This window comes from Canis lupus, chromosome 5 (assembly GCF_003254725.2).
Source record: "Canis lupus dingo isolate Sandy chromosome 5, ASM325472v2, whole genome shotgun sequence".
Lineage (NCBI taxonomy): Eukaryota > Metazoa > Chordata > Mammalia > Carnivora > Canidae > Canis > Canis lupus.
The window spans coordinates 52,753,956-52,774,850 of NC_064247.1; the positions used below are offsets into that span (position 1 = coordinate 52,753,956).

Genomic DNA, 20,895 nt, shown 5'->3' on the forward strand with positions numbered 1-20,895 from the left:
CTCCAGGCTAGGCTCTGGCAGGGAGTCTGCTTCTCTGTCTGTACCACACCCCCCCCCCCCCGCCCGTGTTCTCTTTCTCTCCCTCTCTCAAATAAATAAATAAAAGATCTTTAAAAAAAATAGACACATATGTCTTTATGAGTAGTGAAAGGAGTAATTCAATTCTGATCTAAATAGTAAGTCATTCACCTGTGCTATCTGCTATCTAAGCTGCAACACAGGACAAATATATCTATATCTATCTATCTATCTATCTATCTATCTATCTATCTACATAGATATAGATATAGATAGAGAGTTTAGAATATATAATAAGTTAATAATGGCCATGCAAAGAAATCAAATCCTAGTCCTTGAAAGTTGTAAATGTCACCTTATTTGGAAAAAGGGTCTTTGCAGATATTATTAAGCTTTTTGAAATGAAGAGATTATACTGGATTATCCAGGTAGGTCCTAAATGTCCTCACAGTATCCTTAAAAGGGAAAGGCAGAGGGAGATTTAACACAGACACACAAAGTAGACACACAGAAGAGGAGGAGGTGATATGGCTGCAGAGGCAGAGATTGTAGCACAGAGATTGGCCATAAGTCAGGGATTGCTGATGGCCACCAGAAGCCAGAAGAGGCAAAGAACAGACTCTCCCCTAGACCCTCCAGAGGGAGCATGGCCCTACCAAACTTCTGGCCTCCAGAACTGTGAAAGAATACATTTCTGTTGTTTTAAGCAACCCAGTTTGTGGCAATTTGTTACAGCAGATTCAGAAAACTAACATAGGATATCAAAACAAAATGAGATTTGGGAGCTAGATATTTTTGAGCAGTGCAGTCTAGGATTCTTTGGCATATCTCAGAAACAAGAGAGGCAGAATAAATAATTTCAGGCTTAGAAGCTGAATAAACTAGGTCCAAATTGTGTTTCCATCTGTAATGATTTTGAATTCCATGTGATTTTGAACAACTCATCAAGCCTTCACAGAGTAGCCCTACACCTAACTGAGGAGCAGGTCTGGAGTCAGGAGAAAACACTCTGGAGAAGCTCAGGTGAGAAAAGAGCCGGTCTTGATTCAGGCAGTGGAGAAGGGGACATGGCTAGTTAATTATAAAAACAGCTAAGAGTTACTGAACATTCACTATATGCCAAGGCGCCATGAAAAGCACTTTGTATACCTTACTCATTTAACGCTCATAGTAACTCTATGCTATAAGTACTATTACTACTTCCATTTATAGATGAGGAATCTGAGGCATAGAGAGGATAAAATATATGCCCAAAGTAACACAGCAAATAAGGTGCAAAGCCAGAATCTAAGCTGGAGAATCAGTGCTTAAACACTTAGACTTGATAGTAATGTGCCAATAGACATGCTTTAAGCAGTAGTATACCCATTGAGAGAGGTGGGAGCCTGGAGGCATCCTACCCTGGGTTCATCCAGTAAAGGCATGTGTTGTCTGTAAAGATCTTAAAATATAATTAAACAGAACAGAAGTTATTCTGTCTTTTATTATCACCATGAGCCAGTAACCCCTGAAAAAGGTCAGAGTGCTCCCAAAGTTCCCCTTCCCTTGAGATGCCACTGGGGTTAGTGGCCATTTTGGACCATTCAAAACCATTTAGGTGGGCAAGATAGACTCATGTGCGTTCATTGGGTGTGCCAGCCTTTTCAGTCTGTAAACGTAGAATCCTTAGGAGCATTCTATGGTTTATCTTGGCTCCCCCATGGGTCATTAGCCCCTGTAGATGATCATCATTGGAGGGTAACTGATTGACCAGGACCCAGAGAGGCCATAGAGATCAGTGTGTCCATGTCTGAATGGCCACCTCTCTGCCCACAAAACATAACATACGTTATCTTTTGCAGCCTCACCCAGCAATGGCTTCTAAACAAAATCAGAAAAAGTTCTACCATCCATGTATCCATGGCTCCCAAATACCTATTTCTAGACCTGATTTCTAAATTTATAGACCTGTTCATCTCCATTTAGGTGCCTAGTACACCATTCAAATATTAAATAACCCAAAACCAGTCACCAAGTTCTTACCTTTTTGTCCTGACATGGAAAGCAATCTGTCCACTCTGACCAGTTGCTCAGTTGGCAGGGAACTGCTGTGATGGGGGCACTCTGAACAGCCCGACTCACTCTCCTATAAAGAGGAAGGACGTCTGCTTCAATTTTTAAAATTTTTATTATGATCATTTTTAGTGTTGTTGTAAACTCAAAAACATTTCTTAATATGAATGTATCTTATTAATATGAAAACAGATTAATTTTCCCCACCTTTTTTGAGGTATGAATGACAAAAATTATATATATTTTAGATGTATGATGTTACAGTTTTATATACATTGTGAAATGATTATTACAATCAAGCTAATTGATACATCTATTTCCTCACATATTTATCTCTGTGTGTGCGTGTGTGTGTATGTGTGTGTGTGTCTGGTGAGAACACTTAAGATCTACTCTCTTAGCTAATGTCAAGTACACAGTACAGTACTATTAACTCTGGTCACCATATTGCACATTAGATCCCCTGAACTTATTCATCTTATAACTGAAAGTTTGTACACTTTGACCAACCAGTTTGTATTTAACAGTCTGTTTTCCCCCCTTTTCTTTTTTTCTTCGTTCATTTGTTTTGTTTCTTAAATTTTACATATCAATGAAATTATATAGTATTTGTCTTTGTTTGGCTTATTTCACTTAGCATTATATTCTCTGGATCCATCCCTGTTGTTGCAAATGGCAAGATTTCATTCTTTCTTATGGCCAAATACTATTCCATTACATATATATAATATAAATAAAAATTATATATAATTTTATAATGCAATATAAATAAAATATTAAATAATAATATAATATACAGTATATATAACTTTATAATGTATATTATATTTATAAATATATAAAATATAATATGAATATAAATAAAAATTATGTAGAATTTTATATATAATATACAATTTTTCTATGATTTTATAATGCAACATAAATAAAATATAAAATATAAATATAAATAAAATAATCAAATATAAATTATATATATTTTATAATATAATATACATTTTATATATCATATTTATAGATATATAAAATATATGTATTATATATAATTATATAAAATATAATAACATGAAACCAACATTCTAATCCATTCATCTATTGATGTACACTTCAGTTGCTTCCATATCTAGGCTACTGTCAATAATGTTGCAATAAACATTGGGGTGTATGTATCTTTTCATATAGTGTTTTCATTTTCTTAGAGTAGATCCCCTGTAGTGTAATTACTGGATCATATGATAATTCTATTTTTAATTATTTGAAAAGCTTCTGGGGGATCCCTGGGTGGCTCAGCGGTTTGGCGCCTGCCTTTGGCCCAGGGCGCGGTCCTGGAGTCCCGGGATCAAGTCCCACATCAGGCTCCTTGCATGGAGCCTGCTTCTCCCTCTGTCTGTGTCTCTGCCTCTTTCTCCCCCTATGTCTATCATGAATAAATAAATAAAATCTTTTAAAAAACATGAAAAGCTTCTGGACTATTGTGCACATTGGTTGCACCAGCTTGCACTCCCACCAACAGTGTACAAGGGTTCTTTTTCTCTACATCATCACCAACACTTGTTGTTTCTTGTGTTTTTTATTTCAACCATTCTGACAGCTGTGAGGTGAGATCTCATCGTGGCTTTGATTTTAATTTTCCTATTGATTAGTGATGTTCAGCATCTTTTCATGTGTCTGTATGTCTTCTTTGGGAAAATGTCTATTCATATCCTCTTCCACTTTTAATTACATTATTTAGTTTCAGTTTTGAGTTGGTGTTGGGTATGAACCCCTTATCAGATAGATCATTTGCAAATATCTTCTCCCATTTGGTAGATTATCTTTTTCTCTTTTTTAAGATTTTATTTATTCATAAGAGATACAGAAAGAGAGAGGCAGAGACACAGGCAGAGGGAGAAGCAGGCTCCATTCAGGGAGCCCGACGTGGGACTCGATCCCGGGCCTCCAGGATCATGCCCTGGGCTTAAGGCTGTGCTAAACCACTGAGCCACCCCGGCTGCCCTCTTTTTCTTTTCTTGATGGCTTTCTTCACTGTACAAAAGCTTTTTATTTTGGTGTGGTCCTAGAAATTTAATTTGCTTTTGTTTCTCTTACCAAAGGAGACATATCTAGAAAAATGTTTCTACAGCTGATGTCAAAGAAATTGCTGTGTATTCTTTCTTCTGGGAATTTTATGGTTTTAGGTCTGACATTTAGGTCTTTAATACATTTGAGTTTATTATTGTGTGTGGTATAAGAAAGTATTCCAATTTCATTCTTTCACATGTAGCTGTCCAGTTTTCGTAGCGCCAGTTGTTGAGGAAATTGTCTTTTTTCCATTGTATATTCTTGCCTCCTTTGTTGTGGATTAGTGGACCATAAAAGTGTGGGTTTATTTCTGGGCTTTCTATTCTGTTCTGTTGTTGTATGTGTTCATTTTTGTGCTAGTACCATACTGTTTTGATTACTGCAGCTTTGTAGTATATCTTGACATCTGGAATTATGATATCTCCAGCTTTGTTGTTCTTTTTCAAGACTGGTTGGCTATTTGGGATCTTTTGTGATTCCATAAAAATTTTAGGATTATTTGTTCTAGTTCTGTGAAAAATTCTGTTTGTGTTTTGATAGGGATTACATTAAATCTGTAGGTTGCTTTGGGTAGTATGGACATTTTAATAATACTGCTCTTACTGTATGCAAATATGATGCTGGAGGATTTATATAAATTATCTGTTTTAATTCTATATCAATCATATTATGAATCAAATTATCATAATTTTAGAGACACAAGTACAAAGGAGAACTAACTTTTTGTACATTAATTTTGTATCCTACAGTTTTACTGAATTTATTTATTACTTTTAATAGTTTTCTGGTAAAGTCTTTAGGGTTTTCTATGTATAGTATCATGTCATCTACAAACAGTGACAGTTTTACTTCCTTCTTACCAGTTTGGATATGTTTTAATTCTTTCTCTTGTCAGATTACTGTGACTAGGACTTCTAGGACTATGTTAAATAAAAGTGGTGAGAGTGGATATCCTTGTCTTATTCCTGATCTCAGAGAAAAAGCTTTCAGTTTTCACCATTGAGCATGATGTTAGCTGTGGGTTTGTCATATATAGCCTTTATTATATTGAGGTATATTCCCTCTAAATCTACTTTGTTGAGAGTTTTTAATCATTAATGAATTTGAATTTTGTCATATGCTTTTTCTACATCTATTGAGATGATTGTGCGATTTTTATCTTTCATTTTGCTAATGTGGTGTATCATGCTGATTGATTTGTGAATATTGAACCATTCTTGCTTCCCTGGAGTAAATACCACTAGAACATGGTGAATGATCCTTTTAATGTGTTGTTGAACGTGGTTTGCTAATATCTTGTTGAGGATTTTTGCATCTGTGTTCATCAGAGATTTTTGCATCTGTATTTTTCTTTTTTGTGGTGTCTTTGTCTAGTTTTGGTATCAGAGTAATGCTGGCCTTGTACAATGTATTTGGAAGCCTTCCTTCATCTTCTATTTTTTGAAATAGTTTGAGGAAAATAGATATTAGCTCTTTTTTAATTTTTTGGTGGATTCACCTGTGAATCCATCTAGCCCTGGACTTTTGTTTGTTGCGAGTTTTCTGATGACTGGTTCAATTTTATTAGTGACAATCAGATTTTCTATTTCTTCCTGATTTAGTTTTGGAAGATTGTCAATTTCCAGGAAATTTATCCATTTCTGCTGTTTTTCAATTTGTTGACATACACTTTTTTGTAGTAGTCTTTTATAATCCTTTGTATTTCTGTGGTGTCAGTTCTCTTTTTTCATTTCTGATTTTATATATTTTGCTTCTCTCTCTTTTCCTTGGTGAGTGCACCTAAAAGCTTATCAATTTTGTTTGTCTTTTTGAAGAATCAGGATAACTGGCAACATTTTTGAAGGGTCAGAGTAACAGAAAGCCTGGTGGTTAAGAACATGAGGTTCAGGGTGAGAGGATTGATTTCAAATCTTGCTACCTGCTGACCTTGAAAACTGGAGCAAGTTACTTAACACCTCTGAGCTACAGCTTTCCCATCTGTAAAACTGTTAAAAATAACATTACCTAATGGAGTTATTGAAAATATGTTAAAATACTCATGAAGTATTTGTTAAAGTTGGCTTTTGTTACAGGTTGGCTTTTGTTATTAAGTGCTAGGCTATTACATGGATTATCTCATCATTTAATTTCTATAAGGATTCTAGGAGGTAAATATCATTAGCTCCTTTTGTATATAAGAAAGCTGAGATTCCTAAGAGCTAAGTAATCCCAGAAGTCATAGCCTAAGGGGTGATAAAGGTAGAATTTGACCTACTTGGTTTGATACAGAGCCCATGTTCACTTCCCCATCATGCTGCTGCTTTCTTGTTTTACAACTCAGCCAAAATAACCGAGAGAGAGCCTTGCCCAGGATAACACAGGTAGAAGGTAGAAACTGGCCTATCTCCAAGGCTGTGTTCTTCTTATTACCCCATGCTGCCTCTGAGAGGTGAGAGAGCTTGTCCAGGTCACACAGAGTGAGGTGGACAAGCCACAAGCTTGCCTGGCTCCAAGCGTGAGCTCCTTTCCATAGCATCATTGCTGCTATTTCAGTGTTAGAGCCTGGTCAGCCCACTGAACAAAGAGTGTACAAAGATTGTCTGTTACCACCAATTTTATCATAACTTCTGAGAACCAGGCAGCCTCTTCTGTGACAAATGGCACGATTATCACCCTAGTATAGGAAAAGGGTGCTTCGAGTCTCATGCTAATTATTCCATGAGTCATGACGAATGATGACACCCAAGACAAGGAGCTATGGGCAAAGCAATACTCGTCTTTAACACTGGTTTTCAAACTTGGATCCCAGCACTCTTTTACACTACATATTACTGAGTACTCCAAAGAGCCTTTGTCTAAGTGGGCTACATCTATTGATATAACATTCAAATCAAAACCAAAATATTAACAATATGTATTTTTCTATTTAAAATTGCAATATCAAACTCACTACATGTTACAACATATGCCATAATTTTATTTGGAAACACATTTCTTAAGAAAAATAATTAGTGAAAAGTGTGTCATTGTTTTACATGTTTGCAACTGTCTTTGATGTCTGGATTAGTAGAATACAGTTAGATTCTCATTTCTGCTTCTTCATTCAATCTATTGCTTTACATTGTTTTTGTTGAGACCTATAAAGAAAATCAGCCTCGTAGACTTATGTAATTGAAATGTTACATAGTTGAGAAGAATTTTAATAGTCTTTTCAGACTGGGTATTCTTCTTTGACACTATACCACAACTTGATAAGTGGTAATTTCTTAAAGATTAGTTGCAATGTGGAATCTGAAAGCATGTCAATGAATATTTTTGCACCCTGTTACACTGAAGTCCATTGATCTATGTGTACTTTGAATGGATCTGGCACTCATACATGACTTTTGTAACACCAGGCATTGGAAATTTTTTTTTAGGCATTGGAAATTTGGAAAACAATGGTTCACTACGCATATCTTAACAGAATTAACACATTTCCCTTTCCAATATAAAAAGGTCAAATAAAATAAAATAAAATAAAATAAAATAAAAAGGTCAAATTTATTAATATCATCAGTGATCTCACGAAGCTCAATAGATGTGTTTCCCAAAATTATAATTTTTTTGAAAGCTCAAATCTTGTCATTGGTAACAAATAATGTTATTTGGTTTCCTTGAAGTGATGACTCGCTCTCTGTTCATCTTTGAGACAATGTCTGCCAAATAACTAAGCCTGAATAACCATAGTTTGGCAGCTATTTTGTCAAGTAAAAACAGTGTTCCAGGAAAAAAAGTGGTTGCTTTGACTTACAATTCAATAATTGCTTTTTTTCAAAACAACCACCATACTTCAGTGCGGCAGAAGTTCCTAATGCATTCTCCCTATTTTATCACATGGAATATTTAAATAACTTGTATTCGAAGATTGAAGTGGATTTTTTTTCAAAGATTGAGGTTTAATAGAATTAATGATTTTGACTCTTTCGTGAGCGACTTTTTTTTAAAGATTTTATTTATTTATTCATGAGAGAGGCAGAGACATAGGCAGAGAGAGAAGCAGGGTCCATGCAGGGAGCCTGATGTGGGACTCAGGATCATGCCCTGAGCAAAGACAGAGACACTCAACTGCTGAGCCATCCAGGCATCCCCATGAGGGACTTCAAAAAAAAAAAAAAAGAGTTTTTTATTTATTTATTTGACAGAGAGACAGAGAGAGAGAGAGAGAGAGAGAGAGAGCAGGAGCACAGGGAAAAGGAGATTCCCTGCTGATCTGGGAGCCTGATGTGGGGGCTCAATCTCAGGAACCTGAGGTCATAACCTGAGCCAAAAGCAGATGCTTAACCAACTGAGCCTCCTAGATGCCCCAAAGAGAGACTTTCTTAAGTAAAACTTAACTTCTTTCCTATGAGTTTGAGGCCATTGCCTCAATTTGTACCAAGACCACAGTATTTTTATCCACCATAACTTTTGCATCATCAATGAAAGTATTAACACAGTGAAAAGAACAAATGTCTTAATGTTATTGTGATATTATTTTGAACTCACATACCCTCCCTCTGAAAAGATCTTGAGGACTCCCTGGAGCCTGCAGATCATACTTTGAGAAACTCTGATCTATAAAATGTTGCTAGTATGTAATGCCAGTGCTACTACCCCTCCAAAGAAAATTTTTAGTGCTCAGCTCACAATCTTCCTCTCTATTCCAATTCCTTCCAATCACCCTGAGAAACTCGGTCATCCCCATAAATGAGCTATCCAACACTTGCCCCTCGGTCACTCCTTTTCCTCACCTCCAGGGAACTTTTTCCTCACCTCACTATCTTCTATGGTCATATCCTGGTCCTTCTCACTCTGAAACAGCTCCTCTTCTAAATCACTAATGCATGAGTTATCTGTGAATAGTTATTTGGGGACTCTTCTCCTGTATTATATGCTCAAGGATTCCCAGTGCACTTTTATTTGGATGTCTTTGGGGCTTTTACTTTCTTGACACTTAAGCTTTCTATCAATAAGATCCCCTCATGGGCACCTGGGTGGCTCAATGTTTGATTGAACAACTGCCTTTGGCTCAGAGTGTGGTCCTGGAGTCCTGGGATTGAGTTCCACATCAGGCTCCCCGCAGGGAGCCTGCTTCTCCCTCTGCCTATATCTCTGCCTCTCTCTGTGTGTCTCTCATGAATAAAAAACTAAAATCTACAAAAAAAATCCTCTCTTATTTTCATTTCTCTTTATAACTAGTTTTGATTCCATGATCTATCATTTTAAATCTATAACTATGTCCTAAGTTCCTGGACTCCATTGTTCCCTTAATCATGTCTACCTACAAAAACCAATCCTAAATGAATCCAACTATCTACCTCTTTATCTGGCTAACTCCTAGGCATCTTTCAGTGTCATCCTAATCGTCAGTTCTCTAGGGAAGTATTCCCCCCCCCTCATATAATTTAGTCAATCTCTGAACATCTTCTCAACACTTAATTATCACACTTGTAATATTTGTCTAATTTCTGTCTTCACCACGGACAAAAAAGGAAAAGAGGAGGGAAGGGAAGGGGGAAGGAGGATGGAAGGAAAGAAAGAAAAGAAGAGAAAAAAATGAAACCAATGTATAGGAAATAGAATGACATTGTTTAGAAACTTATTTGAACCTAATTTACAGTTAGAAGCTAATTCAATAATCCTGGTAGCCGGACTTTCAAATGGCTCAAGATTCTGTCCATATGTCATTTTTCTGATAGATTTTCCAAATAATAAAAGTTTGAAGTATAGGAACATGGAGAAAGACAGGGTTCTAACCATCAAAAAGTGAGTAGAAGGCATAAAGTGAAGATTTGGGAACAGAAAATGACTCCAGCATTAGTTTTGTATCTCACTATGAAATTGTCAAGATAATGTCAATGTAAGCCCACGGAGACTGCATTATGATGTCAAAATGGAAGGAAACTGTATTAATGCATGAAAGCAACAGCCTAGACAGAGCAATGCTCTGTTGCTGTAGCTTTAAAAGCTTTGTGACATGATGTCTAGACAGAAGAACACATAGTAATGCTATCACTGAAACAAGAGTACAGAAAGTACACAAGGACCATTCATTAAGTCATTATAGGGCTCCAACCTTTTAACCAATATCAATATGTCCAACATTTTCTCTTATCATTCCAATGAATCTTTTTAAATTTAAATTATTTATTTATTTTTATATTTTTTAAATTTAAATACAATTTGCCAACATATAGTATAACAGCCAGTGCTCATCCCATCAAGTGCCTTCCTCAGTGTCCATTCAATGAATCCTTAATTGTAGTTTATTTTTTGCTTATTATAAAAGTAATACATTCTCTTTAAAGAGAACATAAAGGAAAAAAATACCCTCAATCCTACCACCATTAATATTTTGTTGCATTTTTTTTCATTCCATTTTCATAATATAATTGAGGTCATACTGAGTATTACATTTTATATCCTGATATTCCACTTAATACTGTACTAGAAATGTAAACTATTTATGATGGCTACACATGGTTCCACTTATCTAACATCAAAAAATTAGATTATTGATTCAGTGTTTCCATATTCTAAGTTCTTTCCTGAAGATACATCCTGTAGAATGGGATGGCTAGGTTGAAAGATATAGGTGATTTTAAAGCTTATGACGCCTATGGCCAAATAGCTTTCCAAAAGAATTGTATCATGTATCATTTTTTTATTTACTTAGAGAACCATGGATAAACCTATGATCTAGGAAATCTTGGCAAATAGTTTTAAAGCATCTCCAGAAAATAAAAAATAAAAAAGTGCATCTCCTAGCTGCTGAGAATCTACTCAAGTAATAACACATTTAATACAGAGCATTAAGAGTCAGGAGTCTTTCATTATAATTTTTAGTTTACATCTACTTTGTTACGACACTGTGAACAAGTTTCTTTACCTATATGGCTTTTAGGCTTTTTTAATCTATAGAATCATCACAAGCCAACCTAGTACCATGGCAGGATTTCTCAAAGTATGCTCTGTGGAGTGCTCAACCTGGGGGTTGGAAAGGAAGAGAAGAAAAGTTACATGGTCAAATACATTTGGATAAATTGCATACAACATGCTACTTTTGGACATTTAAAATGAAAATACTGAGAAATCCTGCCTTCTAATTTGTACAACTGAGCACTTCCCCATTTTTTAGCACATTATTTCTTTTTTCATGCATCTGTAGGAGTGTTACATAGTTGCGGACACATCTTTACGACACAAAGTGGCTTGAAGTCCACCAAACATGCATTGCAATCCAGTTTCTGCCACCTACTGAACTTCAATTTCCTTAAAACTGAAAAACAGGATAATAATAACATGTGAGGCTGCTTTGAATATGGACTAATATCATTTATGTAAAGCCCCAAGCTCAAGCCTGATGTATGTGTCAGTTCCTTCTCTAAAACCTTCTCAACTCTGTATATGAGCATCAAAACTCTCCACCTTCATCAAAAACGTATTGAATGCCTATGCTGTAGAGGGCTGTGGATTTGTGAGATGCTACCCATTTGACTTTTTAAACAGGGTGGCACATGGGGCAAAGGTCCTAAACCTGGAGTTGACCAGGCAACCTGTGAGTCAAATGCTTGACCCTGGTCTGTGGCTACCTCAGCAACTGAGATCAGTAAACAACTAACCGGCTAGAAGGTTAGAAGACCTGACCCTGACTATTGCCAGGGGATCATCCTAATAAGTTGGCTCAATTTATATTTAAGACTTATTATCACTAATTATATGATCTTAAGGGAGATCCATTCAGTTATTACATGGAAATTACATCATGAAACTGAACTATTTTAAATTGACTTTGAAATTTGGCTGAGTCTCCGGTGACCTCCATGTTGCTAAATCCAGTGGAAAGTTTTCTGACTTGATCTTACTTCTTTCTTTTAGCCATTGCTCCCTTCTTGAAATCGGCCTATCTTGGACAACTTCAGCACCACACTTCCTGGTTCCCTCCCTACCTCTGTGGCCAGTTGTTTTTGAATTCTCCAAAAACTGGAATGCCTCACGGAGTAGTACAGCCTTTCTTTTCTCTTTCTGCTTCTCTCGGGCTTAGAAAGGTGAGATCCATTTCCTGGGCTTCCTGTGACTCAATGCTAATGCTTCCTAAATTTAGATCTTCAACCTAGACCACTCATCTGAAATCCTATTTTCTTTATCCAACTGCTCCATTTTAGATCTCCACCAGGTTGGTACTTCTGAGGCATGGCAAGCTCAATGGCTCCAAAACTCAACTCTTAATTTTCTTCTAAATAGTTTCTTTCTCAGTTTTACCCACATCCAAAAGTGGAACCACTGTAACACGTAGTTGGTCAAGCCAGATAACTGGCAGTGGTCTTTAATTCCTTCCTCCCCCTCAACCCCACATCCAGTCCTTTGGAAATTTCTGTCATTTTACTTTCAAGAAAAATCTCAAACACCTTCCCTTCTGCCTACCTCTACTGCCAAAATTCTGATTTAATGCATCATAATCTCTCCCCCACATCACTGCTACGGCCTCCTGTGGGCCAAGACTTCCACTTCAGCTTCCTTCAATCCCGTCTCTGCACAACCACTAGAATGATTTTTTTTATTAGAAATCAGATAATCCCTTTTCCTCCCTTTATGAAACCCTACAGTGGTTTTTTGACTGGTTGGTTGGTTGGTTGGTTTTTAATACACATAAACTAAAGTCCAAATTCCTCATCATGATGCCAAGGTCCTCTATGATCTGGTCTCTGCCCACCTTTTTGACATCCTCTCAGGGCACATCCCCTACTCTCATGCTGTTACCATCCTTCAGTGCCATAAGCACAATGGGCCATTTCCCACTGGAGGGTCGTAGCACATGCCAATCTCTCCACTCTCTCCTGTTCTTCACATGACTTCTCCTTACCATCTGACATATATCAGCTTAAATGCCAACTCTAGAGAAACCCCACCAGCCAGCCTGTCTTTATTGCTCTAATATCCTCTATTAAAAAGCTCTATTTGTTTCCTTCATAGTCCTTATCACAGCTTTACTGTAACACGTAAACAACATATAAACTGGCAGCAGCGCCATGGCGGTCGGCAAGAACAAGCGCCTTACGAAAGGCGGCAAAAAGGGAGCCAAGAAGAAAGTGGTTGATCCATTTTCTAAGAAAGATTGGTATGATGTGAAAGCGCCAGCTATGTTCAATATAAGAAATATTGGAAAAACACTAGTCACAAGAACGCAAGGAACCAAAATTGCGTCTGATGGTCTCAAGGGTCGGGTTTTTGAAGTTAGCCTTGCTGATCTGCAGAATGATGAAGTTGCATTTAGGAAATTCAAGCTAATCACTGAGGATGTGCAGGGCAAAAACTGCCTGACTAATTTTCATGGCATGGATCTTACCCGTGACAAAATGTGCTCCATGGTCAAAAAATGGCAGACCATGATTGAAGCTCATGTTGATGTAAAGACTACCGATGGTTATTTGCTTCGTCTATTTTGTGTTGGTTTTACTAAAAAACGCAATAATCAGATTCGGAAGACCTCTTACGCTCAGCACCAACAGGTCCGCCAAATCCGGAAAAAGATGATGGAAATCATGACCCGAGAGGTGCAAACAAATGACTTGAAAGAAGTGGTCAATAAATTGATTCCAGACAGCATCGGAAAAGATATAGAAAAAGCTTGTCAGTCTATTTATCCACTCCATGATGTTTTTGTTAGAAAAGTAAAAATGCTGAAGAAGCCCAAGTTTCAATTGGGAAAACTCATGGAGCTTCATGGTGAAGGTAGTAGTTCTGGAAAAGCTACGGGGGATGAGACCGGTGCTAAAGTTGAACGAGCTGATGGATATGAACCACCAGTCCAAGAATCTGTTTAAAATTCAGACATTTAATGGTGACCAATAAAAACATATTTGTGATGTTTAATTTCTTATCATTCTTTTTAAATAATCAGGCTCGGTGAAGCAGATGTTTTGAACTGACCGTGTGAACTTTTCAGAACTATTGTATGGATCTTATCCATTGCTCTTGGCTACTAAATAGCTGCAAAAGGGTAGTGATCTATTTTAAGCTGTAGTGATCTGGATGGAAGTGTTCTAGATGGTTAATAAAAGGAAACTTTAAAAAAAACAACATATAAACTAAACATATAAACAAAACATTACAGTAAATGTTTTGTTTATATGTTTATCGACTCTATCACTAAACTGTAAATTCCCTGAGGGTAGGAATATTACCAGTTTAGTTGACTACCTAGCACCTAACATACCTGGAGTATGTACTGAATAAATTAATGAAATGAACAAATGAAAAGTATTTATTGTGTGCTGTGTACACACAGAATTCCACACAGAACATTTAGTTCTAGGCATGCTCCAGGCTTTCTTCAGTACATGTGTAATTCAGTTTCCTCTACATAATCGCACCTTGTCCATCTGGCTGAAACTTCCCAGTTCAGTTAAGCCTCTCTTCCTCTACGTAGATTTCTTTGACCTGCCCACCCTATGTTAACATTATGCCATATACATAGCTCCTCTCATACTTTATCTCCATCCCTACACTGCTTGTTCTATGAAGCAGGGATCACAACTATATTGTTCACATTGTAGACTAGTGCTAAAGGTAGTACTTTGCATATAGTAGGAACTCAGTACAAATGTTGGGTATAAATATATTATCTCATTCACTCTTACATTATTTCACTTAAATTTTATAAGAACGCTGTGGGGCGGGAATTATTACACCCATTTTGTAGGTAGGTAAAGCAGCTTCATGAGGAGATGAAATAAGCTTGCTTAAAGTTATATAGATAGTAAAATGGCAAAGCAAGGATTTAAATGAAGGCTGTTTGACACTACAATGTTTGTATTGTGTTAGCATTCCAAAATATGCTATGAAAGATTTCTGACTAAAGGGAAAGAGAGTAATAAAAATAATATTCTAGAAGCTTATCATGTGCCAAGTTTTGTGCTAAGTACTTTATATGAATGAACTCCCCTAACTACTGAGAAGCACTCATTGAATTATTTATCTCTGTTTTATAGATGAGAGAGTTGAGTCTTAGAGAGTTTTACTTGTCCAAATTCTGGAGCCACTATGTGGTGAAGCCCATACCCAGTGCCCCTTGAAGTATAGCTAACGATTAGTCACCCTGAACCAAAGTTCCCACCTTCACAAGACTCACTTCTGAGTCACATCCACTATTCCAGCTGCTCATATTAGTTAAAAATTCATGTAGGTTGAGTACATACTGATTTCCAGTTATCTGGACAACCTTAGAAAATAGTCACATAGCCTTGGCCCATGGTACTTTGGTAAACACACTCAGATGCTTATGAAATAAATACAATAAAGAGAAGGATCATGACTTAAACTTCACAGGATCCATTGCCTCTGTGGCCTATTTAACAAAAACAGTGGTCATCCTCCATGTTTGAGGTCCTTACTCATGTTTCCATCAGCTCCTCTAAGGAATTTTGTTTGTTCTCCATCAGTGGAAATTTTTGGTTGAAAATGTCATATTTTCAAAATGTGTGCTTAGTTAAAAAAAAATAAAACTTTTTTTTTTTTTTTCTGGTGGGTGAGGGTAGCAGGAATGGTGGAGATAACACTTATCCAGCAATTAGAAGACCTGCCTGTTTCACTAGGTGGTTGAGTTATTTAGAACCTGTCAAACTGCTTTGTTTCTTCTCTGGTCTTCAGTCAGAGGGTAATAATTACAATAATCTTAGAGGAACATAATGAGGATTAACTGGCCAGTATTCTTAAAATGACTGGCAGAGAGGTCTGGTTGTTACATAACATGCCCCTTCTCTCCCTGGGGCTCAAGTTCTTTATCTGCCACATGAGTGGATTAAACCAGATGTCATCTGAGTCAGTCCTAATTCTAAAGATCTGTGATATAGAAATGATGGAAGCAGTAGACAAGAACTTTAGAAGAGTTAATGCACATATATCCCAGTATGTAGGGAGAATGATGAACATGATAAGTGGAAGATGTAAAAGAGGACCAAATGAAATTTTTGAAACTGAAAATCATCACAACAGAAATGAAAAATTCATTGAATGGGTTAACAGGTTAAATACTACAGAAGAAAAGATAAGCAAATTTGAAGATAAAGTTATAGAAGTTATGAAAAATGAAACAAAGAGATTTAAAAATGCTGCCAACAACAACAAAAAAGAGCAGAGTCTCAGTGGCCTGTGGGATATTGAGCAGTCTAACCTGTCTGCAATTGGACTATCAGAAGGAAAAGAGAGACAACGGGGCAGAGAACATATGAATTAATAGTGTCAAAACTTTTTTTCTTCAAATTTGGTGAGAAATATAAACCCATGGAACCATATCAAGGTGCATCAAAATCAAATCGCTGATGATCAATAATAAAGAGAAAATTGTAAAAGTAGTCATTTTTTAAAAAATGACACTACACAAAAAGGAAAGCAGATTTTTCCTCAGAGACTATGCAAGCCAAAGATAATGGAATGACATCCTTAAAGTGATGTGGCAAGAAAATAAAACAATTCACTTAGAACTTTATATTCAACAAAGATATCCTTCAAAATAAGGTATAACGAAGACTTTTTCAGACCACTCAAAATGGAGAATTCATTACCAAAAATCATTCTGCATTGCAAGAAATATCAAAGAAAGTTATTCAGTGAGAATAAAAATGATATCAGGAGTGGTACGATATTATTTGAAGGTAGGCCGTGATAAATTAATGATATATATGTAAATCTTAGAACAACAGCAAAAAAAAAAAAAAAAGCAGAATAGCTAATAAATCATTAGGAATTAGAAAAAACATTAAGTCTAAAAGATAAAAAACAGAAATAAAGAACAAATGGGACAAGTAGAAAATAAAAAGATGATAAATGCATAGCTATCAGTAATTACATTTTATATATGTGGTATAAATACTATGATTAAAAGACAGAGATTGTTAGACTAGATACTAAAGCAAAATTCATCTATGTGCTATCTACATGCTTTGAAGCATACTTTGAAGTACAAAGAGTCAGATAAGTTAAAATAAAATATTGGAAAAACTCATCATGCAAAAAATAATCATAAGAAAGCAAGTATAGCTATATTAATAATAGACTGCAGAACAAAATTGCTATGGATAATGGAAGACTTTCATAATGATTGGGGGCAAATCATCAAGAATGTATAAGAACTCTAAATATAGATAGATAGATAGATAGATAGATAGATAGATAGATAGATAGACAGATATAACACAGTTTTAAAACATGTGAAGCAAAAACTAAAGGAACTGAAAGGAGAAATAAATCCACAAATGTAGCTGGAGCCTGCAACATCACTCCCTCAGTAATAAATAGAACAAGTAGACACGAACTTGAGCAACATTACCAACCAGCTTAATTTAATGACTTAGCACTACAGCCAACAACCATAAATACAAACTTTTGAGTGCACATGATATATTGACTAAGAGATCATACTCTTTATCATAAATGAAGAACTGAAATTTGTTTAAACTTTTTAAACACACACATGCCAAAATGTATTATTTATATAAAATATGTAATGGGGATCCATTGGTATTTGAGACTGGATATTACAACTGATTTTCATCACCATTATTTTAAAATGTTTTTCTCAATCTCATTTTTCTATTAAGAGTTTATAATAAGCAAATGGTAAAGAAGAGCTTATAAAAATAAAAATGTACCTCAAATTTTAAAAAAATTTAAAAATTAAAATGTACCATTTAAAACGTAAATGTATATCATTTGTTTTTTTCACTCTTACGTTTCATGTAAGATTTTATTTGGGACAAAAAGAGTGCCACTGTTAAATTTTGTAAATGTTTGAAATCACTGACCAATCTTGATGATCCCTGCCAATTAGGCACATTATACATCTGTTCTAATTTTTGTCAACCATCAGAGAGAATGGAAAGACCAAAATATGACAATAATAATCACACAAAACCGCTGGCAGTAGCTTCCACTGAATGCTTACTCAGTACCAGGCATTGTCCTAAGTACTCTCATCCATTTGTTTCTCTGAATTTCCTCCCATTTTACAGCTCAGAACACTTACATAACTTGCCTGAGATCAAACCAATAGTAAATACCAGGGCCATAACTTGAACCTAGTAAAATTATTTCACCATATAGTCTTCCATTTTCAAAACCAGGGTCAGATATACTGGCATTAGATACAAAGACCCCATGATTTCCTATTTCAGCACTTTGTGAAGTATTTAATTGGTTCTCTTTTGCGTTGACTTCAAATTTGCCTCTTCACTGGTCTGTCTTATTTGATAAGTTCATCAAACATCAAGACTCTTTGTTCATTTTCAAAAAGGATTACAATGATAAGCTTTTATAATTAAGAATATCTCAGCAGAGATTTCCTTTACCACCATTTTCTCGCCTTTATCTTCTAATTATTAGAGGTGAATTTTCTGATTTTTCAAAAGTGTATTGGCTTTAAATACAAGTTACAAATTAACTGCTTGTAAAAATGCCTTTCCCCCTTCTGAATTGTTATGTAAAGGAAATCTGTCTTGCTTTAGCATTTAAAAGCAATAATGATTCAAAATTAAATCACTCAACAAGAACTTGAATAAACTTAAAATCTTCAGTGTTTGGGAGATAAGGACTGCTTTTACACTACCCCAAAGCTAAAATTAAGGCCTGTTTAAGCACCACAAAATACTTGATGTAAAACCTGAAGCCAGGTTGAACAATTCAAGGAAATGAAACTGGTATAATTGCAATGTACATATGAAAATATCACTTCCATTTATTACCCTGCAGCAAAAGGTAAACATTTTAAGAATGAAATGACCCAGCATCTCTATAGTCTCTTGCCTTTCCCAAGATGATGTTATTAACATTACCTAATTGTATCCTCCTTCAAGCTCTCTGAGATGGGAATTTGCAAGATTCACAAACAGATAAGTAGAGGTTAGCTACCCAGCATTACTCAAGAGAATTATTATTTATTAAGCTGAGTATACTTTATATTCTAGGACCTTATTTCATATTCATTAACTCTAACAGATGAGGCATTATTATTCTTGTTTCCAGATAGGGAACTTGAAGCTCAAAGTGATTAAGTGGCCTACTCCAGATTACCCAACTCTTGAGTATTAGATCTGTGATTTGTATACCAAGGTCCATCTGACTCCAAGAGCATGCTTCTTTCACTGTCCTGCACTCCTTCAGTGGATTGGTAATGACATGAGAAGGTCACATTCCATCCTAAAGTAGCCTGTTGCAAACACGAAAGTGCCTTATCTCCCCACTAGGTGATCCCTATGTGCAAATTTTGCAGATTTATGGCCAACTCACCGGTTCACCTTCTCCTGAATGGTTACCCCAGGCTGACAAATCATCAAAGATAAGATGAAAAAGGCAGCAGCAAACATGTCACCTACCCTATATTATTTAGAATGAATAAAATTATTCAGAGAGTTAAAGATGTCTTCAGGCTGGGACCTGTAAGATGAATTTAATGTTTGGAACTAACAGAACTCACTCAATTCTCATTGAGATGTGGTTAATTAGTGACTACGGTATTGATTAGCCAAACACCCTAAAATCTCAGACACCAAAAGCTTCTGTCCCTCAGACCTTTTGAAAAGTAATATCCATATGGTTGAGGAAAGGAGGATTTTTAGCCAATACCAGTCTAGCAAAGAGTTCTTATTTTCAGGATGAGGCAAAGCCAAATCAAGTGACAGTTGCTGAATTCATTCAGTCTTTCTGAGTGGTTCTTGGAACTTCTGAAGTCAGATCAATTTGTTTTGCAGGACTGAGACCAGGCTAATACTGGTGTGTGAGCTCAGTCCTAAAAAGCTGCCCAAATGTAGGAAATGCTAATAGTTACACAAAGGTTCTACAATGTATTGCCAAACATCTGGAGCCTGAGAGCTGTGGTAAATGAATGGACTTTCTGCTTCTCATCCAGACATTAGATATCATTAAGACCCAGCATATTTGTGTCTTGAGGGGACCAGATGTCTTCCATAGACATCTCCAAAAGCATTCTCTAGAATTATAGTGACAGCCACACATCTGCACTGATGATATTATACCTACATCCATTCTCTTTCTCTTTGAGACATATTCATAAATTAATTAAATAACTAGAGATGGAGAGACCGGGATAACTGAACGTGTGGCAGGCATGTCGTATGTCTTATTTTACTGAACCCTCATGAGTCAATGAGATAGAAATGATTAATTTCATTTTGCAGGAAAAGGAATGGAGGTTCAGAGGAGTTAAGTAACTTGCCCAAAGGATGTACAGCCATCTTAATATCTTTGGGAGTATTTATGAGTATCTTATGAGAGTATTTAGATCCTCTTATTAGCAGGATTGGCCAGGAGAATCATTATTCATCTCAAATGAAGTTATGAAAAGTTCTAACGAAGAACTTGTATGCTTAAAAAATGTGTGTCTGGGATGCCTGGGTGGCTCAGGGCGTGATCCTGGGGTCCTGGGATCGGGTCCCACATCGGGCTCCCTGCATGAAGCCTGCTTCTCCCTTTGCCTGTCTCTGCCCTCTCTCTCTGTGTCTCTCATGAATGAATAAGTGAATGAATGAATGAATGAACAAATAAATAAATAAATCTTTAAAAGAAAGAGAGAGAAAAAAATGTGTGTCTGATTTAAATGTGGAGATTTTAATAAGGCACCCAGTCGTTACTGCCTCTATTTTTTCAGACATTTAGGTAAACATTTGACAGAAGTAGAGACTATTCTGGTCCTAAAGAGCTCCTAAAGTCCCTGATTTCTATGTCTCTCTCCCCCTATAACAGTGGTCTCAA

At 36.1% G+C, this 20,895-nt stretch overlaps 2 protein-coding genes across 4 annotated transcripts in view; one reads left to right on the forward strand and one right to left on the reverse strand.

Annotated features, from left to right (window-relative positions):
* The window catches only part of C8A (complement C8 alpha chain), a 65,039-nt gene extending 45,462 nt beyond the window's left edge, over positions 1–19,577 (reverse strand). Inside the window, exons 1-2 of one of the 3 annotated variants that reach the window (XM_025427775.3) lie at positions 19,414–19,577; positions 2,041–2,143 (exon numbers count right to left, since the gene is read on the reverse strand). In XM_025427775.3, the coding sequence (XP_025283560.3) occupies positions 2,041–2,143; positions 19,414–19,490 (180 nt within the window). In that variant the 5' untranslated portion in view covers positions 19,491–19,577. The remainder of the gene's footprint in view (positions 1–2,040; positions 2,144–19,413) is intronic. The other 2 variants (XM_025427776.3, XM_035716558.2) reach the window with 2 other exon arrangements.
* LOC112647099 (40S ribosomal protein S3a-like) lies at positions 13,147–14,004 on the forward strand. The gene has a single exon (XM_049110403.1). It carries the CDS (start codon positions 13,161–13,163, stop codon positions 13,953–13,955), a length of 795 nt encoding a protein of 264 aa, XP_048966360.1. The 5' UTR covers positions 13,147–13,160; the 3' UTR covers positions 13,956–14,004.
* Positions 19,578–20,895: the final 1,318 nt, after the last annotated feature.